This window comes from Lepus europaeus, chromosome 5 (genome assembly GCF_033115175.1).
Source record: "Lepus europaeus isolate LE1 chromosome 5, mLepTim1.pri, whole genome shotgun sequence".
In the NCBI taxonomy this organism is placed as follows: Eukaryota; Metazoa; Chordata; class Mammalia; order Lagomorpha; family Leporidae; genus Lepus; species Lepus europaeus.
This window is the reverse complement of record NC_084831.1, coordinates 14,186,956-14,203,957: the sequence shown is the minus strand read 5'-3', so window position 1 is coordinate 14,203,957 and position 17,002 is coordinate 14,186,956. Positions and strand designations below refer to the sequence as shown.

The 17,002-nt window shown below is 59.0% G+C and overlaps 1 protein-coding gene across 1 annotated transcript in view; it reads right to left on the bottom strand.

The window, feature by feature from the left end:
* Positions 1-10,485, bottom strand: part of VWA5B1 (von Willebrand factor A domain containing 5B1) — a 39,362-nt gene extending 28,877 nt beyond the window's left edge. The window contains exons 1-6 of the mRNA XM_062190035.1: positions 10,347-10,485; positions 8,197-8,349; positions 6,814-7,084; positions 3,214-3,359; positions 2,289-2,420; positions 1,586-1,710 (exon numbers count right to left, since the gene is read on the bottom strand). Coding sequence (XP_062046019.1) covers positions 1,586-1,710; positions 2,289-2,420; positions 3,214-3,359; positions 6,814-7,084; positions 8,197-8,349; positions 10,347-10,485 — 966 coding nt within the window. The remainder of the gene's footprint in view (positions 1-1,585; positions 1,711-2,288; positions 2,421-3,213; positions 3,360-6,813; positions 7,085-8,196; positions 8,350-10,346) is intronic.
* Between the last annotated feature and the right edge of the window lie 6,517 nt (positions 10,486-17,002).

Genomic DNA, 17,002 nt, shown 5'->3' with positions numbered 1-17,002 from the left:
GGTAGATAGTATCTCGTGCTGTGTTATTTGTCCTCTTTTTACTAAATCATGATTTTTGTGTGTCTTAACAATGTATGTACTTTTTTTTTTTTTATTTGAGAAGCAAAGAGACAGAGTGGGGTGGGGATCCTGCTCCATCTCATCCAGCACTCAAACCCAGGCACCACCACAGGGGATGCTGGCACCCCAAAAGTGGCATCTTCACCACTTGGCCGAATGCCAGGCCCCTAAATCATGCCTTCTGACAGCACGCCCCACCCGCTCTCCCTGCCAAGGGGTCTGCCCTCCCTCCCACACTGAACCCCTTTGCCATGGGCCACTGCCCAGCCGGCAGTGACGGCTGCACCTGCCAGGGAGAGCAGCCACCTCCAGGAATCCAGTTTCTGCCCCTGAGAGGGACGGGTGGGTGGCCTGGCTGGGGACCCTGGCACGTCTCCTCGAGCTGCCGTTATCCAGTTACAATGAACTTATCACGCCGAGCAGCTGCGTGCGGTGCGTGTGGGCTGCTGTCAGCCCGGAGCTCAGGAGGATGCCGCCTATTTGCATAATCAGTTCAAGGTGGCGAATTCTTTCTCATTTGCTTCCACGGTCTGGTCCCCGAGCTAATGGATTTGAGGCTTGGCAGGCAGGGCAGCCAGCCCAGGGGCCGGGGAGACCCACTGCCCTCGGCTGTGCACGCGCTGCGGTTCTGAGAGCTTGGTGCCATCCCTGGCATTGCCAGCCCCGGCCCCGAGAGCCCGGCTCCAGCTTCTTCTCCCAAGTGACTCATTTGGGTGAGGGGGCACCCAGGAGGGCAGGTGCTTCCAGGGGGTCTCTAACCACACTCTCCTAGCCACTGCCCACTCGCCAGCTCCTGATGACAAGGGCTGGGGATTTCAGCTAAATGGAAAAGTGGGTTCTAATTGCTCAGCCTTGCTGTGCCCAGGAGAACTCTCAGGACAGTGGCCTTCCCCTCCCTTCGCTATCTTTGGGTGCTAACCCTTGGTTTTCTCATCTAAGAAGGGAGCCAAGAGAAAGCAGCACGCCATCTCTCAGAAACCTGTCCAGGCCCTCGGGACCACGCTGGAGAGGGCACCAGGCTCACTCCCGTCCCCATGCCCACCCCTCAACCTTTAGCTCTGTGAGCTGGGGGCCTTTTTCTCAGGCCTGACCAGCTCTGCCCGTATCCTCTATGTAAGAGCGAGTGAGGACCTGCGAGAGGAGGAGCGAGGGGCCCCTCCTGCAGAGGGGAAGGGAGGCCCGGAGGGAAAGGGGGCGCTGAGCTGGGAGGGCACCCGCGGCTGCAGGCTCTCAGCAGCCTCTTGCGGATGCAGTGGCTGCTTCTGCCACTGCTGCACCTGCTGCCCGGCTCAGCCACAGCGGAGGTGTTAGCCGCAGGTGAGCGGGCAGGAGGCGGTGCTTGCTACACCCGGGAGTCCCCTGCCCAGCTGCCTGCAGTGCCCTAGCCTCGGAAGGCAGCGCCTCCTGTCCAGGCTCTGCCACCACTTTCCGGGTGACCTGGGATGGGCCGCGTCCCTCAGCCTCCCCACTGGCTCGGGGCAGAGCGTGTTTCCGGTGCCAGCCCCGCCCTGCCGCCATCACTCACCTTCCGCTCGGCGCTGCTGTCTCTCTTTGTCCCTTTGATGAAGTCTGTCCTCCCCTTCAGGTGCTGGTCAAACTCTCCAAGGGTCATGTCCCCTTTCTCCATCAGGACATGGGGCATGTGGGGCTCTGCAGACATGAGAGCGACACTTAGCACTTGTTCAGGGGCGCGGGGAGATGCCAGGGGCCTCGCTTAAGGGGGCAAGAACTTCACGCCCAGCTGGAAGCAGGGGCTGGAGTCTCTGCCTGCAGCCAGGGAGGGGTGGGGCAGACTCTTCAGCTGGGAGGCAGGAGAGCCCCGTGGCCACCAGTGATTCCACTGCCTGTTCTGGGCCTCAGTTGATATGTCTGCAAAATGGGCGTGGGACTGAGCTAAGCATTCTCCAATCTTTTCGGGTGCTGAAGTCTCCTGGATTCTTAGACAAAGAGTTGCTCCCTGAGGTTATAGGGCTGCCAGAGACTTCCTGAACTCAGGGCCTTCGAAGATCCTCTGCTTAGCTGGCCTGGGACAAAACGCCCCAGATGGAGGATGAGACCTGGGGCCTCTGGTCTGCCCGTGAGAGTCCAGTTTCCCAGTAGCCAAGTGGTGGGTCTCCTCTCCTGTGGCCCTGACTCTCAGCCTTGTGGGCGAGGCCACACGCTGCAGCCCACAGGGTCGGCCCCCTGCCCTCCCACAGGCAGCCCAGGGCCCGCGACGGGCACCGTACCGCTAGGGTGGATGAGGATCTCCACGGGCCGGTCGAAGGTGTGTTTGTTGGCCAAGGTGATGATGATGCTCTTGGCCGAGCGGGCAGAGGGGGCGGCGTCGGCCCGGATCTCGTGTGTAGGACTCTCCACTCCTGAGTGGCCCAGCAAGAAATGGAAGGGAGGAGAGGATAGAGGGGACAGGAGCTTGGCTCAGAGACCCCATCAGAGGTCCCTAACCTGCTGTGTGAGCACGGGCACGTGGCCTCCGCTTCCCTGGCTGTAAAATGTGGGCTTAGGAAGACCGTGTCTGATGGCCCTTCTGGTCCTGACTTCGGCTCTGGTAAAGTCGGAGGTGCTGCTCCCTCCCAGGGCCCACAGAATGCCCAGCCTGGCCCCACACAAACACGGAGAGCTCAGCTCCATCTGGGGCCACCTTTTTTTGTGGGTGCGTCACATGTGCGTCTCATGTTGGAAGTCAGCATTGCACACATGAATCAGGTGACATCTAAGAACCCTTGCAAAGGCCCGAGCAGGCTGGGGAGGAACCATCAGAGCGACCGCCGTGGGGTGGCGGGGTCTGCTTTTAAATGTCCCTCCCAGGACGCATCCCAGAACCTCTGGGTGGAGCCTAGGCTACCTTTGGTTGGAAAGATCCCCAAACGCGAAGCAGGAAGCAGATTTGTGGCTGCAGCCTCCTGGAGATGACCAAGAACCCCTGTTCCCTGGCACCCAGGTCCCTGTGGAAGTCACTGGCTGTAGGAGGAGGGGCTCGCCTTCTGGCCACTTGCTGGGAGAGTGGGAACATTTCACTTCGCTCTGGGCAAGGGGGCTCCCCAGCCCTTCCCTTTCTCTCCATCCTGGGAGCTTTAGGTCAAAAGCCCTGCTCTCCCAGGGGCTTCTTTCGGAGCCCCTATGCTCCGCCCACCGTGGGCAGCCCCCTCTCACCGGCCAGCAGACACGGCCCGCGGATCTCCAGCTGGAAGTTGAAGTCGTACTCCATGGGGTTGGACACGTTGGTGTCCAGCAGGGTTGCCAGGCACAGCTTGTTCCAGGAGTCCAGGGCCCGGGGGCCGAAGCAATGCTTGTCTTTGCTGGAGAGAGAGCCGAGAGGAGGAGGAGGAAGAGGAGGAGGAGGAGAGGCAGCCAGGGCAGAGGCAGGGGAGGGGGGTGGGGGGCATGAGAGGACCAGGGGTGGGGCCGTGTCTGGGGCCTTCCTCCCACTCCCGGACCCTTGTTCTCCTCCTCAACTTGAACCCAGGAAGAGCCTGGACTCAGAAGGCGCAGCTGTCTCTGAGAAGCACCTGCCCAGGTGTGCCTAGCTCTCTGTGGAAATGGCTTGCCCTGGGGCACGGCACGGCACATCTCTATATCTGTGATCTGGGAGCTCTCCCACACATCCCCTCTCTTCTAAATGTCCCTGCTCAGTGGGGACCATGCCTGAATGGCTGTCTTGAGGATACTCAGCTGGTAAAGCTGCCACCTGCTGTGCTGGCATCCCATCTGGCTGCCAGTTCAAGTCCTGGCTGATCCATTTCTGATCCAGCTCCCTGCTAATGTGCCTGGGAAAGCTGTATAGGATGCCCCAAGTGCTTGGGCACCTGTACCCACATGGGAGACCCAGGAGAAGCTCCTGGCTCCTGGCTTTGGCCTGGTCCAGCTCTAGCTGTTGCAGCTGTTTAGGGAGCAGACCAGCGGATGGAAGATCTCTTCCCTTTGTCGCTCCCTCTCTCTCTGTAACTCCGCTTTTCAGATAAATAAATAAACCTTAAAAGAAATTATCTGCCGGCTGCTGAATGATCAAGCCTCCAGGCCCTCTTTCTCTGCACCCTCCACCCCCTCTCTGAATCTGCTGTGTCCCCACCCCCTCACAGGCCCACAGTCTGAGGTCTTGGAAATACAACACTACATGTAATTTCACTTCCTTGTGAAATTCGTGCCGGCACTTGGGTGTGTTTTAAAGGGATGAGATTGCATTACATTTTGAATCTCATTCAATTTCTCCCTACCCCCACTCCCCACCCCACCCCAGGGCGTTGTGTTAAGTTCGGGCGGGCGGCTGCAGACCCAAGTCCTTACTGCCGATGTGCTGCACCTGCTGTCTGTGACAAGGCGCTTGTTTGCCCCTGCGTCTGCAGGTCGCACCACTGCAGACGGCCTCTGTGATGGCAAACGACCTTCCCTGGGGTCTCCTGGGTGGGGGCATGTGTGGAGTGTGGCCAGGGTGGCTGCCCCAGCTCCCACGCCCATCAGGGGTGAACAACAGTGCCCTGTCGCCCACAGCTTCACTCCCTCTCTGCGTCCCCGGGTTTTCATTTGGCTTTGCGGCACTCTGTGAGGGACACAGGAGCCAGGGCAGGCTTTGTGTGTCCGTCACTGCGAACTGTGGGGCGGGCTGGGCGGCCATGAGCTCTCCAGGACGCACTCAGGGCCTCCGGAGCCACTTGTCCCCGGATCTGCCGAGGTCCTGAGCATCCCGGCCTCTCAAACGCACAAGGGCCGTGCCGGCGGCAGAGCTCATGAGAGCACTCCAGCCGCTGTACCCTGGTCTGAGGCTGGTCACGTGTCCTCACCCTGTCCTCCCATGAATCATGTTTATTTAAATGTTTATTTAAATTTTAACAATAGACACTTTAAATGGGGGGGAAGTAAACAACCGTTTATTTCTTTTCCTCTCCTGCTCTAGCCGCATAAGCCAGTTCTCTAATGGGTGCCACAGATTTCAGCTGTAGTTTGTAAAATACTTCAAGAGCTACCACAGTCCCAAATACTAGAGAAAACTGCCATCCACAAGTAAACTACCAAGGTAAATTTAAATATGGTGTAGTTCTAATTCTCTTTCATACAATCCCAGATAACCCCAAATAACTTCATAAATACCTTATGAAAAAAAATTTAAAAACCTTTCAAAATTATTTGAAATATTTAAATGCAGATATCTCAAATTTCCTTCAATCAGGCCAGAAATCACCACAAAAAATTATGATCACAGTTACAAACAGAATGAGTGGAATGTTTAAGTTTAGGACAACCAAAAAGCCCCATGTATCTTTTAATATAATCATTTACTCAAATATACTGTAGATAGGAATGGTGATAATACAGGAAGCAAAAATAAGTTTGCAAGTGAAATTTCAGAAGCTCATGAAAACAATACCATCCCATATTGCAGATGCAAAAGGAAAAAAGCCTCTGACCTCTCTCCTCGCCTCTGCCACCTGCAAGAGTCACCGAAGCCATCGCGTGCCCCCGCCACCGTGCTGGCCTCCCTGCTCTTCTCTCTGCCCTTCCTCCGGAGGACTCCCACGGCCCCAGCTGTCACCCAAGCCTCATCTGGGCCAGCTACAATAGCCATCCCCGTCTGTTCCCCCTGTCCCCAAGGGCACTTGTTGTCACAGAAAATGGCCTCAGCTGGAGGCGCTGCAGGCTGTGACCATCTCCTTTTCCTTCCACCCCACCTGGGCGTCCAGAGAAGCCGCTGTCCTGGCACAGGACTTGTGTGCCTCCCCCCCCCCCATTGAAAACACATCTAGTAACTCCTTGTTGGTTTTGGGAGAAACCCACAAACTTTGCCAAGGTCAAGGGCAGGCTCATGGCGTGTCGTCTGCACTTCAGTTCCTCCCGGGGCCCTGTCCTTGCTACCTCAGGACCTCTGCCCAGCTCTGCTCACCTGAGGACTGCTCCTGTCTGTGCCTATGTCCACTCCTGGCCTGGTCCCCTACACGCTCAGCTCCACGGGCGTCTGCCTTGTTGTACTTTTCCCGTAACTAATTATGCATTCCAGCATGTGCACAGCTAGGTGCACTTTAGCTGTGTTATCAGTTGGATAATATCATCTTTTACCAAGTTCCCAAGGGGCAGGAACAACATCAGCTTCATTTTCTCTCTATCCCTAATGCCCAGCCCAGTTTGCAGCACATAGTAGATGCTCAGAAAACATCTCCTGGGGCCAGCACTGTGGTGCGGCAAGTTAAGCTGCCACCAGCCAAACCTGCGTCCCATAGGAGCACCGGCTGGAGTCCCCGCTGCTCCCCTTGCGACCCAGATCCCTGTTAACATGCCTGGGAAAACAGCAGAAGAGGAAGGCCCGAGCACTTGGGTCCCTGCCACCCATGTGGGAAACCCAGATGGGGTTCCCAGCTCCTGGCTTCAGCCTGGCCCAGCCCTGCCACGGGAGTCATCTGGGGTCTGAACTAGCGATGGAAGATCTCTCCCCAACTCTGTCACTCTGCGTTTCAAATAAATGAAACAGAGATTTTTTTAAAAAGCAAATCTCTCTTGAGCAAATTAATAAGCAAGCCATGGAAACGCTGATCCCAAGCCGTCCAAACTGTAGACACAGAGGCCAGAACCAAGGGGCACTTCAGGGAGACTCTTAAGTGGCCAAGCACTGGGCGGGAGAAGGGCAAATTGCCAAGAAGTGGTACAGAGGGCACAGCCTCAGCTTCTCCCCTGCCTCCTCCACCCCGCGCCCTGCTGCCCCCGCCCCACTGACTCTGCCCACCCGAGACCCCGGCCCGGGCGCCGGCCTGGGCAGGACCTTCTTACCCCTGGGCTTGCTGGGTGGAGAGGTTGGCGCTCTTGGTGCAGAAGTGGGGCACGGTGGGGGCACAGACCGCTGGCAGGAGGACCCTGACGGCCCCGCTGGGCAGCGTCGGGAGCTCCGAGGAGGTGCTGATGAAGATGACGACATTCTCCATGGGGGCGATGGTCCCCAGGTTGACCACAAACAGGATGCGCTCCAAATCCTCGTCCAAGGCCACCTTTCCCGGCGTGCAGGAATGAGGGGCGATGGACACCCCCTCTTGCAGAACGTTCCCTAAGTGCCAGGCTGTCGTCAGGGGCCGTGCACTTTTACCTCCGGTCCCCTCTAATTTGCTGGGGGCCGGGATGAGCAGCCCCGTTTTTCTGGAGGGAAAGCGAGGCTCAACGTGGGCGCGTGACCTGCCCGAGCCACTCAGCAAATATCTAACTTGTGGACCGGGTTCTGAGCCCATGCGGGTCTGACTCCGGGCCTGTGCGCTCCCCACTGCACCTTGCTGGCAGCCTGGCAGGAATTCCCAATAGAGGGTCACCTTCCCAGCCCCCACACCCCACCCGCACCCCCAGACCTAAACGGAAGCACCCCCACTTCTGGGAGCCACACCTTTCTCATGCCCTATCCTTCCATGGGACAGGCCCACGCCCTCCTCATCCTGCCAGTCTTAACCCCCACCCAAGCGCTCTGCCAGCTCGCCCGCTCGGTCTCTCTCTCTCTCTCCCTCTCTCTCTCTCTCTCTCTCTCCCCCAGCAGAGCCTCTGGCACCCTCTGCTACTGAAATTCTTGGCCATGCTGAGATCAGGCAAACTGATCTCGCCGATGGGTCCAGGCCCCAGCTCTGCCACGAACATGCTGTGTGGCCTCGAGCCAGTCCCTCCCCCTCTCTCAGCCTCAACTTCCAGGGTGGCAGACACCGCACTTTGAGTGCTTACGGTACCGTAACTACTCTGGGCGTGTCGGCCTGCTTGGGCACGGGGTGGACAGAATTATTATTCCGTTTTCAGACGAGATGAGCTCCTTAAGGAGACTCCCTTGTGAGTAACAAGGCTGAGAGGCGGCCCCGGGAGGGACCGGCGGCCCCAGCTCTCAGCTGCTCTTCTTCCCCTAAGGCCGTCTTAGGCGCCCCGTGGTCGCCTCCCTGCCTCTGCTACCCACTGCACTCTCCAGGTGAGATCAGGAAGAGTTACCTCCATTTTACAGACTGCGACGCTGAGGTTCAGAGAGGTTACTTATCGGCCCAGTGTCACACAGCAGTCCAGCTCAGGGGGTCCTGACTTGAGGCCAGCACTCTCTCCCTATGCCTTTACTGCCCTTGCAGTCTGCTCCGGGCTACAGCCCTGGCGGCCCCCAGCTGGGCTCAGGTGCTGCCCTGGCCCTTCAGGTCTCCTTACCTGTGACAGTGGCTGGTCGGACCCTGGAGGTTTCGAACTGGCCACTCTCCAGCTTAGCTTTGTCCTTGATCTGCACCGTCACCACCCGGTTGGCAATGGCCGCCTCAAAGCCTATCACTGTCGTGTGCTCATCCAGTGGGTACACAAAGAGGCCTGTGGGAACAGGGCCTGGTGTTGTGGGGTGCCCTGCCCCACCCTGAACACCCCACTTCTGGACAAAGGACCCCAAGCCTTTGAGAGGGTGGAGCGCTCTCCCTCTGGGCCAGGTAGGTGCGTTTGGGGCTGCCCAGCTGCAACCAGCTCTTACTTGGCAGGTGCGTGGGGCTGGAGCGGCTGGAGCTGCTGACTTTCTGAGAGACAGACTGGATCTGTCTTACAGGCCTAACAGAACACTCCTGTGTGGCACACCCACCCATGGGCACCAGCGTGCCCCCTGCAGCACGGAGGGCTGGGGCTGCGGAGGAAGTAGACCAGAGTTCAAGTCCAAGCCCCGCCTCCTGTTCTGTCCAGGCGGCCTTGGAGGAGAAGTTTCACTTCTCGGAGCCCCACAGGCTTTGCCAGATGGGAATGAAAGCGCCAACTCCAAGGCCCTGGGAGAATGGGAGAAGCGGCCGCCACGTGGGAAGCCGTGCGCCCCCAGGGAGGGCCCAGTGCTTTTACATCTGCCCTGTAGCTGGACTCCAGCTCGGAGAACAAGTGCATCTCTTGCGGGCTGGAGTTGTGGTACAGTGGGTTACGTCCCCCTGGGGACACTTGCATCCCAGAATGGAGCACCGGTTGGAGTCCCGGCTGCTCTGCTTCTGACCCTGCTCCCTGCTGATGTGCCTGGGACCAAGGAAGATGGCCCAAGTATTCAGATCCCTGCTACCCACGTGGGAGACCCTGATGATGTTCTAGACCCCTGACTTTGGCTTGACCCAGCCCTGGCTGTTGTGACCATTTGGGGAGTGAGCCAGCAGATGGACGATCTCTCTCTCTCTCTTTCAAATAAATAAAACACAGCTCTCTCTCTCTTTTTTTTTTTTTTCAAGAAAAACCAATTTGAAGTCAGTGCCTGGGGCACGGTCCAAGGGTCTGCATCATTTCTTAGTAGCTTCTGAGTGATGCTGATGGCTCAGGAACCACATCGGGAGTACCGAGATCTTACTTGATCTACTCTCTCAGGCAGGAACAGAACAACACGGGGCATGGTGAGCCCTCCCCAAACCCTGACTTCCTGTGTGAGCCTCAGTTCCCTCATCTGTGAAATGGGCAGTTTGTTCCTTCTGCATGGAAAGCCTGAGGACTCTCCCCAGGCTGCTCAGTAACTTGGCCTCCTGGGCTCCTGGCGGGTCCTGTTTTCAGTCGCCCTCTCTAGCCTTGCTCGGAGCAGCAGGGCCGTTGGCTCTGCCTGGGTGATTTCAGAGGAGACGAGTTTCTGGGCAGGTGCTTTCCAACTGGGTCGGCCCCCGGGGCAGCCCTGGACCCAACTTCCAGATCCCCAGGCGGGGATGTAGGTTGGTAACCCAAGGCCAGGCATTTGGTGGTTAAGAGGCCCCATCTCTGCAGACGAGCAGGGGTCCCTGGCCAGAACCAGCCTCGCCGGCACCCTCTCGGCCACCTCCCCATGGAAGGAGGGTGTCTGACACAAAAACTCCTGGAGGCACCCGTCTGTCTGTCCATCCATCCACATGCCTGCTTCCTGCACTGATGATCACGGTCACAGCTGCTCGCCGTCCACACTGCCCTCCCCACTGCGTTACCTCATCTGGTCCCATCACCCCTGGAGCCCAGACTGGCAGAGAGAGCATCCTGACCCTGAGAGGGACAGTGGCTTCCTCAAGTTCACAGGAGCAAGAGCCACTCCTTGTGGACTGGCCACGCCCATTCTCTCCCGAGTCACAGGCTCCCTGGACAAAGTGTGGGACATGTGCCTCATGGGATGGCAGGAAAGCTTGGACACTTGGCTAGGGCTGAGCCCAAACCTCTCCGACTCCCATCCGGAGCCTCCCTGTGGTTAGCAGTGAGGCCTGCTGGGCAGAAGTGGAACCTTATTTACAGATGAGGTTCTGAGAGGTTGTTGACTTGCCATGTCAATCAGGTAACAAATGGCAGCACAGGGACTCTGGGGGGTGCTCAGGAAGCCCCCCCCCCCACACCAGGGTTCTTACCTTGGAAGGGCTGAGACTCCAGGTTGCCATAGGTGAGGGAGGCAGTCAGGCCCAGGGCGTAGCCACTGACGAAGGAGGTGACGTCGGATGCCGTGAGGGGCAGGGCCGCTCCCGTGATGAGGTTCAGCAGGCCAGGCATCCCGCTGGCTACTCAGCCTTCAGAGCCTACGGGAGACAGGAAAGGTGGGGGGTAGGGAGAGCCCCCTCACCTGTCCCCAGCCCAGTCTCCCCATTTTGGACCCCTCCCCCCCCCCCCGAGCAATCACAATATCATTCTCTTCTTTTTTCCCAAGGGCTTCCCAGTGAATGACCTTATGAAAACCCCCAATCACGGGACAGGAGAAGTGGCCAGTCTCTTTCTTCCCATTTCCCAGGTAGAGAAACTGAGGCCAGAGGACAGGTGATCTGCTGAGATTCTCTCAACAGGTTGGGGCTAGAGCCCAAGCAGCCTCCCATCCAACCAGGAATTCTCCTCCCAACCCCACCACCGCTCCCGGTGTGCAGGCCAGGAACCTGGGGTCACTCCTGGCACCTCTTCCTCCATACCCCACACCCAGTCCATTGCTAAAGATTTCTTTTGGGGTAAAAGATGCCCTTGCATTGTGTAGGTCTTCCTTGCTCTGCCGCCATGCCCTGGCTCCACCGTGTCTGCCTGAGCCGCGGCTGCTAACTTGAATCCCCACAGAGTCCATTCCCCACACCGTGGGCAGCACCAGCGCAACAACGCACAGATCCTACCGGTCCCCACCACTCCCACCAGCCCCTTCCACCCACCGACAGCTTCCGGTTGCTTCCTGGACAGAGACCAACCTCCACAACTATCACTGCCATGGTCCCACTCTTCAGCAGTGTCCGGCTCTCCCGGCCTTGGGACTTGCCACTCTCCCTGGGTGCCTCCACCCCCCAAGCCCCTTGTTTGGGTAGTGACATCCTGCGCATGCGTCAGACCCCTGTGCTCCCCTCCCCCAGGTGCCATCTACACGGCCAAGTTCACTTATGCTGCACACTGCTGTCCACCTGTGCTGGTGCGCTGGGTTGTGCGAGGTCATTCTGCTATTGTCTGTCATCCCGAGACGGGGTGCCCTACGCAGGTGGTTGTGGGCCGTAGCTACCTCCGTGTCCCATTGTGCCCCTGTGCTGAATGAAGGAATGGGTGGCTTCGCTCCCTCCAGCCCCAAGGCCTCGCCGGCCCTTCCCAGGACCACGCATGCGTGATCCGTCAGGCGCTGGTTAACGATGCTCTCAGGGTCCTGAGACCCGCGACAGGCCCTTTCAGGGACAGAGTGGGGGTGGGAAGCCCATGAAGGCTGTGGGACCCAAGTGTTCGATGGGCTTCTCCCCGCCAGGCGGGAGCCTCCACCTGCTGGTAGCCTGGGGCCGTTTATTTGCAAGGCTGATCAATGAATGCCCATGACTCCATCCTTCCAAAAAAGGGGACTCGTCCCCTTGGGTCCTCTTCCTGTCCCCTGAGATCCTCCGGGCTCCCTGCACCTGCCAGGACTACCACATCCTTTTAAATATGTTCTCCCGGGTGGCTCCGGCCCAGACAGCTCTCAGCCAGACTTATCTCCTGTCAGGTGGACTGACAGCCGAGATAAGAGCCAAGAGGAGGTGGCCGGATTCCCAGCCACCTTCTCTGGGGAGTTCTCAGGCTCGGCAGCCAGCGCGAGGCCTGGCTCCTCACCGTGGGCTCAGAACGAGATGGTGGAGTTCCTTTTCTGACCCTCCCTCCTGCTCTCTTGCTCCTCATCCCAGCTCATTCCCATCCGGAAAGCTGATTGGAGAACACAGTTAGGGAGCCAGCCCGGCAGCGGCGGTGGGCTGGGACCTAGCTTGCATCCATGGAGGGGTGGAGTTTTGCCAGGGGCTTCTGATCCCACCCAGTGGTTCCCCTTGGGCCGGCGAGGGCTGATAGCCAGAGTTAGAGGTGGTTGCAAAGAGTTACCTTTAGGTGCCATGCGACCTACTCAGTGCACATTTCCATCAATTCTGCCAGCGCCAAGAAGCACCTGCTGTACCCCAGACCCTGACTGGGCCACTGCGCTGTGAGAATAAGCCCCCACCCAGCCACAGGGAGTGAAGAATCTGGCAGCGGAGGGAGCCTGGGATGGGGGAGGTAACAGGAGCCACCGCTGGCATTGACCGAACAAGGAAAGGGGGCCAGGCCCATGGAGCGACTCCTTTAGTCCCCCCAAAACCTCACAGGGAAAGGACAGTTCTCTGTCCATGAGGGTGCCGAGGCCCCAGAAGGGGTGGGCTGGGCTGTGGGTGTGAGTTGGGGGTGGGGAGAATACACAGGGATAACGGTGGCTCCTGTGCTGTCCTCCTGGGAGGGGCACAGGACCATCCCCACCACAGACTCCTATGGCAGCAAGCCACGCCCAGTCCTCCCTTCCGGCTCCACCCTAACCTGGGGGCCTGGGGACACAGGCAACCCCCAGGGACAGGGAGGAAGCCACCAGGGCCTCTTCCAGGTCAGCATGTGAGAGCCAGGGTTTGGCCCTGGTGTGAGGGGCCGGACCATATGTCCAGGTAGAGGCTGTGGGTTTCCTTTTCCCCTTCCTTCCCTGGTCTACTGCACATCTGTCCCCACCCCCCACCCGGGGATGCTGCACCTTGGAACAGAAGGCACCTGAGGCCGAGGAATGGGACCCAGGGGCTGGGAGTCCACAGGGAGGCCTGGGCTGGGCAGGAGAGGGGGTTTTTAAAAGGGGTGTCCTTGGCCGGCGCCGTGGCTCAACAGGCTAATCCTCCGCCTTGCGGCGCCAGCACACCGGGTTCTAGTCCCGGTCGGGGCGCCGGATTCTGTCCCGGTTGCCCCTCTTCCAGGCCAGCTCTCTGCTATGGCCCGGGAGGGCAGTGGAGGATGGCCCAAGTGCTTGGGCCCTGCACCCCATGGGAGACCAGGAGAAGCACCTGGCTCCTGCCATCGGATCAGTGTGGTGCGCCGGCTGCAGCGGCAATTGGAGGGTGAACCAACGGCAATAAAAGGAAGACCTTTCTCTCTGTCTCTCTCTCACAGTCCACTCTGCCTGTCAAAAATAAAATAAAGTAAAAAAAAAAAAAATAAAAGGGGTGTCCTGAGTTATAAGCTGTGTCCCCTGTCCCATTCACAAAGAGGCACACGGAGAGGGCGGAAGGACTTGGGCGCTGAGCTGTGGCTCTGGGGTGAGACCTTGGGCTGACCTGGACACTAAGAGCTCTGTGTGGCCGGAGGAAGTGCCTGGAATGGCTGTCAGATAGCAAGCCCAGTTCTTGACGGCCTAGAAGCGACAAACCCCGGTGACTGCTGTCCTTCTGGGCAGGACGTTATTTGTATTGATGCCTGGCTCAATAAATATTTATGGAGCGAAATGAGTGAATGGAGGAATGTCAGCACATCCCAAGGACACCAGGCAGCGGGGACACGGTGGGGACCAGGCAGGTGTCACTGGAGAGGCAGATCGCAAAGCTGCAGCTCCAGAATCGGACCCTTTCTTGTCACCTCCTCTGTTGCCACTCCCACTCTGCAGTGCTTTCCCATGGAACAGCTGGAGTGACCCTTTGGGGACGAGAATCTGGCCCTGGGACCCCAGGGCTCCAGGCCTCCCATGCCTCCCCCTGCCAGTGCCTGGATGACTCCACTCCAGGCCTTGTCCTGCCTCAACTCCCTCGCACTGGTGGTTCTCACTCCTGAGAATGCTCTTCCCCCGGGAGTCCCGTGCCCTGCTCTCTCACCCCTGTCTTTGCTCACGGGGGCTTCCTGGAGACCCCTTCCTCCTTTAGTTAATTAATGAATGACTTTCTGCATAGCCAGTAACACCTACACGTAAACCAGAAGACACTTCCTGTGTCTCCTGCCCATCATCTGCCAGGATCCGCCCACAAGGATGGGGCCTGAGCCCTGTTTTTCTCACTGATAGACCCAAGTGCCTGGAACCGTGTGTGGACCGACTGCAGGTTTGCACCAGTGCAAAGGAGGGAGAGAGGTCCTCTGGCCACAGGGCCCCGGCAGCTCCTCGCAGAGGAGGTCAAGTGCGTGAGGCCTGCGTGTGTCAGTCACAGCTCCCGGTCCGCTCTTTCCCACCTGCACAGAGGTCCCGCCAGTGTTGCAGGAGACCCTCAAGGCACAGGGGCGGCTCTCAGGCTCCGGGCCCGGGGCTCACTCTGGCATCCTCGCCTCTGCACACCTCCCCCGGTGCCTTCTGTAGCCCCTGCACCCCCTCCAGGAGGGGCCCTTCCTGTGGTCACCCTGAGTCAGAGGTGGCAGGCCCGCCCTCCACAGCCCTGACCACTGCTCCAGGACTGCCAGTCCTGTGTCTGCCCCGACAGCCCTGCTTCTTGGGGCGCGGATGCCTGGGACCCCGCCTGCCCTCAGAGGCTTCGCCATTGCCCAGGCCCTGCTGATACACCCTTGGCAAACACTCAGCACCTGGCTCATGGCGACCTCTGTCCCCCAGGTGCTGCCACTGTCCTGGGTGACTTGTGCATTCCTGGGGTCACTGCCTCCACTCCCCCCACGTTTATTCCTTGACCCTGGTGTGCTGGTGACCACAGCTTCCTCCCCAGGCTTAGGCTCCATATCTGCTCTCAGGCCTTGAACTTTAGCCCCATCCGTGACTGCCCACCCCGAAAACAACTCTCAAAAATGCATCCTCTCGTGGCCAGCACTGCACCATAGAAGGTTAAGCCTCCCTCTGCAGTGCCAATATCCCATATGGGCTCTGGTTCAAGTCCCGGCTGCTCCACTTCCAATCCAGCTCCCTGCTAATGTGCCTGGCAAAAGCAGTAGAAGATGGCCCAAGTCCTTGGGCCCCTGCACCCACGTGGGAGACCAGGAAGAAGCTCCTGGCTCTTGGCTTTGAATTGGCGCAACTCCAGCCATTGAGGCCATTTGGAGAGAGAACCAGCAGATGAAAGACCTCTTTCTCTCTGTCTTTTCCTCTCTCTCTCTAATTCTGCCTTTCAAAAAATTTATTTAAAAAATAATAAAATAATATAAAAAAACTCACACCCTCCCGTGCACCCCTGCCTCCTTTCCTTGCTTGTGTTTCCCGTCCTGCCTTCCTGCTTCTCTAGCACAGTGGGTGTGCGGCTTGCTCCTCTGTGCTGTGCCCCCCACCCCCTGCAGGCCAGGCACGGAGCACAGGCTCAATGGTCTCACCCTGCTGGGGGGCTTTGTGGTGCTGTGTGGCACCATCTCTCAGGCAGATACTCTCCCTGTGTCTGTTCTGTGAAGGAGAGGTCACTCGGTCAAGGCCACACGGCTGGATTCCAGCACCGGGCGGGGGCGGGGCTGGGGGTGGAACCCGGGCTGTGATAGTGCAGAGCCTGCGTGTTTCGTGTTTCGCTGCGGTGAGGCTGTGCCACCCCCTGCATTCGGCTCTTCCCTGGCCTTGCCGCCTCTGCCCCAGTGTTCACTGGAAGTCCCCGCCTCCCCTCCCCCTCTCTGCTTTGTCACTCTCCCCTTACAGCTGTCCTGATCCCTAACCAGCCCGTGAGCCAGCCCGCTGTCTCCCTTCTGGTGCCCTCTGGCCATGAGCCTCCATTCCCCCGGGGTTAATGACTTCCCATGGCTTTGGTAAACGGGCAAGTCCAAGGCCTTGCCTGGCACTCAGGGCTCTCCTCACTGGATGCCCGTCTCGGGCCAGTGTCCCCTCCTGCCACGTCCTGCATACTCACTTCTCTCCTCCACACCCTGGCCAGGTCGGTGCTTTCCCACCCTGGAGCCTTTTGCTGGGATTACCAAGGGCCAAGGACCCGGATAGAAGTGACCATCTGGGGACTCTAACCCCAGACAGGCCTCCAGAGACCTGGGACCTGGCCACCACCCCTGAGCAAGTTTCTGCCCTTCCAATCTTTCTGGCGGGCGGCGTGCTGGGATGTTTACCATTCAAGGCTCAGGTCTGCTGTCACTTCCTCCGGGAAGCCTTCCCTGCCACTCCCGTCCCTTGGATGCCCCCTCCTTAGGGCTTCCACAGCCAGTCAGCCCTTGTCCATCAACCTCCGGAGGCGCTGAGCCCACCCTTGTGTAGCGGCTTGCTGCCCACAGGGCTGCAATTCTGGAAGAGCCCTGGCTGTCCCCTCCTTTGCTTGAGCCCCAGCTTCCTGCACAGGGCCCAGCTCAGAGGAGGAAGTGCCACCAGCTCCAGGTGCCTCACAGCCACTGCTGACACTCAACACTCGCCCCACTTTACAGGAGGGAAAACTGAGGTGCAGAGGGGAAGTCGAGTCTAGCCTTGCACAGCTGGCAGGCGGCATGCTGGGTGGGCACCAGCCCTGTCTCAAAGCCCATTCTTTCCCTTCCCAGGTGGCTTCCCTGTCTGTGCTGAGTGCAGGAGAGGGAGGGTGTGCTGGAGAGGAGTGGGGGAGTCCTGGGGCCTGCACGCCTTCAAATGTCGTGAAGCCCCTGGGGTTGGGGTGAAAGCCTCCTGCCCACCCCCTTAGTTTCCAGAAAGATTGGAAGGGCAGAAACTTGCTCGGGGGTGGTGGCCAGGTCCCAGGTCTCTGGAGGCCTGTCTGGGGTTAGAGTCCCCAGATGGTCACTTCTATCCGGGTCCTTGGCCCAGCTGCTCTGCCAGGCTCTGCCTCTTAGAGGGGGCGTGGCCTTGAGCTAGCTGGTTAGCCTCCTGTGCCCTGGCTTCCTCCATGCCCACAGAGCCGAGACGTCCTGCGGC